We start from the raw sequence: 9,324 nt of genomic DNA on the forward strand, positions 1-9,324 counted from the left end.
TTACTGTACAGACGACTCCAGTGGAGTTTAGCAGGTGACTCTTCAAGAAACTCGCTTTCTATCGATACTGCGTTTATTTGGGGTTTTCCAGCTTTTGAGTACACACCCCATATTCAGAAGTATTCTCTCTGAAAGTCACTCACATTCCCTTGTATCGCCCAGCTATACCTATCAAACGTAATTCTTAAAAAAAAAAAAAAAGAAAAGAAAAGAAAAGAAAAAGAAAAAAGGCACCCTGGTTTGCCGCTAGGACGAACCACTCCCCCAGGAGGCAGCAGCAGGGGCTGTTACTCTAAATAGTCGGGACCGCAGGCGCTCAGCGCCGGCTGCAACCGAGCTGCCCGACCACCACCCAGCCTGGCACTGTCGGGGTAACTTCCACTCCTCCCTCGCTCCATCCGAGGACTGCACGGTACCACGTTCGTGTTACGCACGTGGTCCAAGTCTCCTCGGTCTCCCGCGAACGCGACCTCCGAGGGGGGGATTCGGCTGCGCCGCTCGAGCGCCCCCACCCTCGGCTGCCACCTATCGGCCGCGCGGCGACCGCCTGAGCCCGGGCCCAGCATGTCTGCTGCAGCTTGGCTCGCTCCGGCGGCGGCGCGACGATAAACAAGTGCACTGGACGCGGCCCTGCGCCCGCCCGGGAGCAGACGTCCTGAGACCCCTGCGGTGCTTACCGCGTTGCCACCTCCTCCGCGCCCGGGAGGGAAGACGCGACTTTCGCTGAGTTTCTTAGAGTCGCCGAGCAGCCGGGACACGCCGCAGGCGTAGAAGGACGCTGTTCCTGTCCCCCAAGACCCCCTAAAGGATGTCGGAGATAGAGAGTTCCAAATAATGACGATTGTGGGCTGCATCTGGGAAAGGGATAGAGAGAACCCCCTGCACACAGCAGGAGCGCAGAAACCGCCCAGAAGATGCGGGAGCCGTACAAATACTAAGTAGGGGCCGCGGCGGCGGGCTCGGCCGGGGGAAGCGGCGGCAGGATCCCAGCGCGGTGGTCGCCGCTGCGCGAGGGGCGGAGGACCGTACAGGAGCGGGAGTTGCTGCCGCCGCGGGAGCAGCCGAAGGGCCGGTGCCACCTTCGCTCGCCCCCTCACTACCATGTACAGTGTGCGCTGCAAGAAGAAGGCGGGCGATGCGTGCAAAGCCCCGCGTCCCGCTCCCTCTGGCTCGTCCTCGGGCGTGCGCCACTGACCAGGGGGGAATGTGGTGAAGACGCTCAGGAGGAGACCCGAGGGGGGAGGGGAGGGCCGGCCCGCAGGAACCCAGGCCGAAGGGTGAGGAGCCAAAGACCGCTGGCGGGGGCGGTGGCTGCTGCTGGCTTGGAGAAAGTTGCCCCTTATGCAGATGGCAACTGTAAGTATCCGCCTGGGGTGTGCGGTGAAGGGTGCCGGGGACCCCGCGATCGCGCGTTGGCGCGGGTGGGAGCGTGTGTACGAGTGAGTGTGAGCGGGTGCGAGCGCTCCGCGGGGCTGGCCGTCACGTTGGCGGTGCCAGCGGTACCAGGCAGCCTGCTCCGCGCCCCCTCCTCCAACGGCTTCCTCCCACCCCGCCGGGGCCCCGTTCTCTGCCCTCTCCGCGAAGCGCCTCCACAGCACGTCCTCCGCCGCCCCCTCCTCATCCTTTCTCAGCCTTCAGCTCGCGATCGCCCCCCTTTACCCCCTACCCCCCCGCCCACTCCGACTACTGCGGAGAGCGCCGGGGAGAGCCGTTTGGGGAGCCCCAGAACCCGCGGTCGACACCGCGGTGGCGGCCCTAGGCTGGCGACGTCCGGGCGCCTTTTCTCCGGCCGCGCGGACTGCGCTGCTCGCCACCTTCTCGCCCGTCTTGGGCTGGCGAAACCGAGAGCACACCCCAAAGAGGTATTTTTGTATGGGTGGCTACCATGAGTGGGCCCTGGAGATGCGAGACCGGGTAAGTCGGCCGTTTACTTTGCAAAAGAGGCTCGTGTGTGTGTGTGTGTGTGTTGGGGGGGGCAGCGGAATGGGTGGCTTTCTTCCCCTCTCCTCCCTCCCCTTCCCTTTCCTTAGCTCTGGGGCGGGGTGGGGGAGGGGGAGCCTCGCGTCCTGGAACTCCGGGTGCTTCTGCCTGGGCCGCTGTGGGAGCAGCTGTGCCCTCAGCCACGGGTCCGGCCTGGGTGCTGGGCTCCAGCTCTCGTGTCCCCAAGTCGCTTAATGGGTATGTGCAGGGCGATGATCCAGAGTCTAAATTCTTTGGGGAAAAACAAATACAGGCCCCCTGCCCTAAAAAAAAAAAAATTGTAATAATAATAATAATCATAATTTGAGAATGTGCAGCGCACCCGTGGATTTACATGGAAGGTGCGTTTCCGAGTCAGAATGTCAGCCTTCCCCGTTCATTCAACTTTATTTTCTGAAATTTTTAGGCTCCTTTGCTGGTAAGAAGGTGGGGGGAGGGAGTAGGGTGAGAGAAAGCTCTTAGTCCCCGGCTAACCAGTACTGAATTAAAGTTGTAGACGCTCGAGTTTAATACCGGCTGGACACAATTTGCAACGAGCTGTCAGGGGTGGGAGGTGAATGGGGGCGGGGAAGCGCCAGGAGGAAGGGGGAGGGGACTCAACCCGGGGCTGAATGGGTGTGCAGATCTGATCCAGCTGAGAACCGAAATGTCAAGGTAAACATTTTGCTTTCCTCCTGGGTCTTTTGCCGCTTTTCAGTCTGAAGGTGTTTGCCGTTGCGTGGGGAGGTCGGGAATATCCAAGGTTTATGCACTGATTCCAATTCATCTTGACACGTCTGGTGGCCACACGTGTGATTCGCAGGCACACTTGCACATGTGCGTGGAATGCCGGGGCTCTTAAATGCACTGGCTGAATTCCACCCGGAGATCCAGATCTAGGTCTTCTCGCTTGAACCCGGGACTCGGAAACGTCTTGGCTTTACTTTTGGGTTGCGATTCGACCCTGGACTTCGGTGGCGGTGTGGCGAACGCCAGGTTGACCGGAGGAAAGGCATTGGCTCCCAGAGCCGGAGCATTTCCACCGAACGTCCCTCCCTCTGGCCGGCAACACGCACTCACACACGTTCCCACACTCGCTACATTCATGTCCTTTCTTTTATGAGTGCTGCTCTCGAGTCGAAGGAAGCCTTTAAAAGGACAAAAAGAAAGCAAGAAAGAAAAGGGGGAGGGGATCAGATTGATTCCTCGGGGCGATGAAATTCAGAGACTAAAGCACTAACCTATGTCACTCCCTCTCTCCCACCTTTTCTCTTCTTTACCCGCCCAAGTGCCCTTTCTTTCCCCAAGGGGGAGAAAGCCCCCGGGGGAGGGTAGTACAAAGCACTGGCAATTAAATGTGTAATAAGCAACTCCAAAGATGGGGATGCTGACGCGGTGGTAGTTCAGTCCATACCCTGCTAATTCAATAGGGTTAGTTTTGCATACCGTGGCAAAGAGACTTGTAGCCCGAGGAAAGGGAAAGGGGGCCTTTGGCGCTGGGTCTTGGTTTACTTTTAGCGGATGCCCGGTAAGCAGTTGGACCGTCCTCTTTAAACTCTGGCTGTCGAAAGGTGTTCCGAGGTTGCGGATGCCTTCACAGAGCTCTTTGTAATCCATCGTGCAGAACTATTTCAGTGGCTTAAAGATGCGGTTTGGTAGCGTCGCTGACATGATCAATGAGGAGAAGTGGACGCAGGGCGCACTCTTACTGTTAAGTGGCTCCGTGCATGCAATTAGGATGCTGATGTGCGTAATAGCGTGGCAGTGAAGTCTGCCATCAAAGCGAACACCGTCTCCTTTTTCTCCAAAGCTCCTGAAGACAGTTGATGATTTAAGAGTTTCTTCTGGGTCCTTTTGGTGCATTATCTCACATCTTTTTGGCTCTGAAAAGTATTCTTTAGGTCCCCATCTTGACATTTGGAGCGATGGTTTAAAATAGCCCAAGTGTTGTTGGCTCCTTGCATTTCTGAGGAAATGGGAGACTTTCACCATGAACCGAAGAGCTGCTGGAAGAAAGGCAGAGGGGCTGGGTGTAGGTGAGGTGGGGAACCTTGTAAAACGGTGCTGCTTTTCTCTTAAATTAGAACCATGAAACTGAACTGACAGCCATTTTATGTATATTTATGGCTTGGTTTTGAAAAGGGGGGAATGGAAAGAACACTAAAGTGGGACTTTATCCAACCTCCCCTGATCTTGTAAAGAGCAATTTTTTTCTGTTCTACTTATTAGGGAAGGAAATCAACCTTTAAATTGAAGAAAAAAAAACAGCTGTTAATAAAATCTGGAGAATGCCCATGTTGGGGAGGGATATCATTCCTAGCCCCTCCTACCGACTTTCAGAGAGATAGTATTAAGGAAATGAGACTTCCTGACTGACCCCTTAAATTTTTGTCATATTCTGTTGTTTCCTTTCTTTACTTTCTCCCTTTGCAGGAGGTAAAATGCACACCTGCTGCCCCCCAGTGACTTTGGAACAGGACCTTCACAGAAAAATGCATAGCTGGATGCTGCAGACTCTAGCATTTGCTCTAACATCTCTCGTCCTTTCGTGTGCAGAAACCATCGATTATTATGGGGAAATCTGTGACAATGCATGTCCTTGTGAGGAAAAGGACGGCATTTTAACTGTGAGCTGTGAAAACCGAGGGATCATCAGTCTCTCTGAAATTAGCCCTCCCCGGTTCCCAGTCTACCACCTCTTGTTGTCTGGAAACCTTTTGAACCGTCTCTATCCCAATGAGTTTGTCAATTACACTGGGGCTTCAATTTTGCATCTGGGTAGCAACGTTATCCAGGACATTGAGACAGGGGCCTTCCATGGGCTGCGGGGTTTAAGGAGACTGCATCTGAACAATAATAAACTGGAACTTTTGCGTGATGATATATTCCTTGGCTTGGAGAGCCTCGAGTACCTACAGGTCGATTATAATTACATCAGTGTCATTGAACCCAATGCTTTTGGAAAACTGCATTTGTTGCAGGTGCTTATCCTAAATGACAATCTCTTGTCCAGTTTACCCAACAACCTTTTCCGTTTTGTGCCCTTAACGCACTTGGACCTGCGGGGAAACAGGCTGAAACTTCTGCCCTATGTGGGGCTGTTGCAGCACATGGATAAAGTTGTGGAGTTACAGCTGGAGGAAAACCCCTGGAATTGCTCCTGTGAGCTCATCTCGCTGAAGGATTGGTTGGACAGCATCTCTTACTCGGCCCTGGTGGGGGATGTCGTTTGTGAGACGCCCTTCCGCTTACATGGCCGAGACTTGGACGAAGTGTCCAAGCAGGAACTTTGCCCGAGGAAACTCATTTCCGACTATGAGATGAGGCCTCAGACGCCTTTGAGCACCACGGGGTATTTACACACCACCCCAGCTTCGGTGAATTCCGTGGCCACCTCTTCCTCCGCTGTTTACAAACCCCCCTTGAAAACCCCTAAAGGGACCCGCCAACCCAATAAGCCCAGGGTGCGCCCCACCTCTAGGCAGCCCTTCAAGGACTTGAGCTACAGCAATTCTGGACCCAGCATCGCCTACCAGACCAAATCTCCAGTGCCTTTGGAGTGTCCCACCCAGTGCTACTGCAATCTGCAAATCTCCGATCTGGGCCTCAACGTCAACTGCCAGGAGCGGAAGATCGAGAGCATCGCAGAGCTGCAGCCCAAGCCCTACAACCCCAAGAAAATGTATCTGACGGAGAACTACATCGCCGTGGTGCGTAGGAGCGACTTCCTGGAGGCCACAGGGCTGGACCTGCTACACCTGGGCAACAACCGCATCTCCATGATCCAAGACCACGCGTTTGGGGATCTCACCAACCTGAGGCGCCTCTACCTAAATGGCAACAGGATTGAGAGGCTCAGCCCAGAGTTGTTCTATGGGCTCCAGAGCCTGCAGTATCTCTTCCTCCAATACAATCTCATTCGCGAAATTCAGTCTGGAACTTTTGATCCAGTCCCAAACCTCCAGCTGCTATTCTTGAATAACAACCTCCTGCAGACCATGCCCTCCGGCGTCTTCTCCAGCCTGACCCTCCTCAGGCTGAACCTAAGGAGTAACCACTTCACCTCCTTGCCAGTGAGTGGCGTTCTGGACCAGTTGAAGTCACTCATCCAAATCGACCTGCACGACAACCCCTGGGATTGCACCTGCGATGTGGTGGGCATGAAGCTGTGGGTCGAGCAGCTCAAAGCGGGCGTCTTGGTGGACGAGGTCATCTGCAAGGCGCCCAAGAAGTTTGCTGAGACAGACATGCGCTCCATCAAGTCGGAGCTGCTGTGCCCAGACTACTCCGACGTGGTGGTGTCCACGCCCACGCCCTCCTCCATCCAGCTCCCCTCCAGGACCAGCGCGGTGACCCCTACGGTAAGGTTGAACGGCACGGGGGCGCCCGCGGGCTTGGGCGCCGGTGGAGGAGCGTCCTCGGTGCCCTTGTCCGTGTTGATACTCAGCCTCCTGCTGGTTTTCATTATGTCCGTCTTTGTGGCGGCGGGGCTCTTCGTGCTGGTGATGAAGCGCAGGAAGAAGAGCCAGAGCGACCACACCAGCACCAACAACTCCGACGTGAGCTCCTTCAACATGCAGTACAGCGTGTACAGCGCCGGCGCCGGTGCGGGCGGCCACCCGCACGCGCACGTGCACCACCGCGGGCCCTCGCTGCCCAAGGTGAAGACGCCCGCGGGCCACGTGTATGAGTACATCCCCCACCCCCTGGGCCACATGTGCAAAAACCCCATTTACCGCTCCCGAGAGGGCAACTCCGTGGAGGATTACAAAGACCTGCACGAGCTCAAGGTCACCTACAGCAGCAACCACCACCTGCAGCAGCAACAGCAGCAGCAGCAACCGCCGCCGCCGCCCCAGCAGCAGCAGCAGCCGCCCCCGCCCCAGCTGCAGCTGCAGCCGGCGGAGGAGGACCGGCGGGAAAGCCACCACTTGCGGAGCCCCGCCTATAGCGTCAGCACCATCGAGCCCCGGGAGGACCTGCTGTCGCCGGTGCAGGATGCCGACCGCTTTTACAGGGGCATTTTAGAACCAGACAAACACTGCTCCCCCACCCCCGCCGGCAACAGCCTCCCGGAATACCCCAAATTCCCCTGTGGCCCTGCTGCTTACACTTTCTCCCCTAACTATGACCTGAGACGCCCCCATCAGTATTTGCACCCGGGGGCAGGGGACAGCAGGCTACGGGAACCGGTGCTTTACAGCCCCCCCAGTGCTGTCTTTGTAGAACCCAACCGGAACGAGTATCTGGAGTTAAAAGCAAAACTAAACGTTGAGCCGGACTACCTCGAAGTGCTGGAAAAACAGACCACATTTAGCCAGTTCTGAAAGTAAAGAAACTCCCTTGTAGCTTTTGCATTTAAAGCAAACGAGCAAGCCGATATACACACAGAAACACCTTTGATTAATTGTGTTGTTTCAACGTTTAGAGTGAAGTGCCTTGGCACGAGATTCTCAGCTTCAACGGAAGACACTGAAAGGGTGTGCAATTTCCTTTTAATTTTACACGTGGGGGAAACATTTGTGTAAACTGGGCACATCACTTTCTCATGCGTGTGAGGGGAGAGAGAAAGGCTGTTTTGGAAGGTAGTTTGCTGCTCGGTGATTTGTTAAAGGTCTCGGTCACTTTGTAGTAGGAAGTGCTAAGAGTGGTGGGAGATTTTGCTCTTTCTCTCTTGCTCTCCCCCCTCCTCCCCTCTTCTCCCCCTTTAAGCCATGGGTGGGTCTAAATGGCTTTTGTGGAGAGATTAGCACACCCCAACTTCAATAGCAAATTCTTCTCTTCCTTTTCCCCTTTCTCCTACCCCCTTCCTCTCTCTGTTTCCTTGTCTCTCTCCTCTCTCATTTCTTTTCTTTCTTTCAAAAGGATGTGTTTGTATGCATTCTGGACATTTGAATTAAAAACAAAAGTATTGTGATCTCAAAAGGGTCACCATAGATGTGGACAAATCATTAAAATTACAGAGCTATATGATCCATAATTGATTAGTCAAAATAACTTATTGATGAAATATACAAATATTTTATTGTAGCACCTATTTTTATATGCACATTTAGCATTTCTCTTTCCTTCACTATTTAGCCTATGATTTTCACAGAGGTGTCTCACTATATTAGGAGCTGCATTTCCAAAACTGAAGAGATATCAGGAAGGCATTTTAAACCATTAAAAATGTGGAGAACACAAGGACAAAATTTTAAAGCCAATGCAACCCACCCAATTAGATCTGTCACTTAAAAAAAACTGATTGTACCCCAATATATTTTAAAAAATAGGGCAATTAATTGGGCCATTCAGGGGAGAATCGGGTGCAAGTTTCTGGTTTTATTAGAGAAGATTTCAAAGTATTTTTCTTAGCCGGCCAAAATGATGTATTGATTTGACTACTATTGTAGCCGATTTTTGATTGTTTAACCAAACCCCATTGCATTTGTACAGATCCACGTGTACTAGCACCTCAGAAGACCAAATGATGGACTGTACAAATCCCTATACAATGTCTTGGTCCCTCTGGGCAGCAAGCAGTGATGATAACCACAAACAGAATCTCTGTAAGATGGGGCTACTGTTGTTACATTCTTATATGTATCCCAGCACATGTAATTTTTTAAATAGTTTCTGAATAAACACTTGATAACTATGTCAAATATGAGGGATTGAAGTAATGATTGCTCAAAGTGTGAAAGAATTAGCTGTGTGTGATTGACTGAATCTTCATTATTAACAACTTAGGATGTAGTACCTAACTTATTCCTTATGGAAAAAATTCCCTTAATTATTAAATTTGAAAGCATATAGATGTAATTAGGCCATGGCGGTTCACACAATTCTGTTTTTCTACATATGTCACTCAATGTGCTTACTAATGAAATTTTAATTGTATACTTCTTTTCCTTATTGAAGTTTTCATCTAATACTTGGAGCATGGTAAGTAATATATTGCATATCCATTTTTCTTCCAACATTATGTATTTCTTTCATGTCAATAGTATTTATTCACTTTACAAATTTCTACAGTTCTATATTTCTACTTGTGTAAAATTATCTTAAAAATTATGATGGATGCTTTATCTCAAGTTGATCTATATCCTAAATGTTCAAAGTATACGTGGGTATAAGCAGTTTGCTTCTAAATAAGATTTGCCAGTGAATTGAGATTAGCATTTAAGGATAGGAAGGTTTTAGATTCATCTGAAATTTAAAGAGCCATGTATTTCATTGTTATTGATGGGTCTTACGATAATCTCAACTGAAATGTACACAATATTAAGGGCTGTTCATGAACTTTATGTTTAGAAAGTACTTTCCATGGCCAACTGCCACAAAGAGGCAGCACTCACCCATGAGTAAATCGACAATAACTGC

The 9,324-nt window shown here is 51.6% G+C and overlaps 1 protein-coding gene across 2 annotated transcripts; it reads left to right on the forward strand.

Annotated features, from left to right (window-relative positions):
• Positions 1-1,294: 1,294 nt before the first annotated feature.
• On the forward strand, positions 1,295-8,595 carry SLITRK5 (SLIT and NTRK like family member 5). 2 transcript variants are annotated; one of them, XR_008391660.1, is made up of 3 exons: positions 1,295-1,356; positions 4,393-7,439; positions 8,398-8,595. XR_008391660.1 is itself a non-coding variant. In XM_037162341.2 (2 exons), the coding sequence occupies exon 2, from the start codon at positions 4,401-4,403 to the stop codon at positions 7,284-7,286; it is 2,886 nt and encodes a 961-aa protein (XP_037018236.2). In that variant the 5' UTR covers positions 1,295-1,356; positions 4,393-4,400; the 3' UTR covers positions 7,287-8,595. The 2 variants fall into 2 exon arrangements, 1 of the variants encoding a protein (XP_037018236.2); XM_037162341.2 differs by having other exon boundaries at positions 4,393-8,595.
• Positions 8,596-9,324: the final 729 nt, after the last annotated feature.

This window comes from Artibeus jamaicensis, unplaced genomic scaffold (assembly GCF_021234435.1).
Source record: "Artibeus jamaicensis isolate MK-2021 breed Jamaican fruit bat unplaced genomic scaffold, CSHL_Jam_final contig_415, whole genome shotgun sequence".
In the NCBI taxonomy this organism is placed as follows: Eukaryota; Metazoa; Chordata; class Mammalia; order Chiroptera; family Phyllostomidae; genus Artibeus; species Artibeus jamaicensis.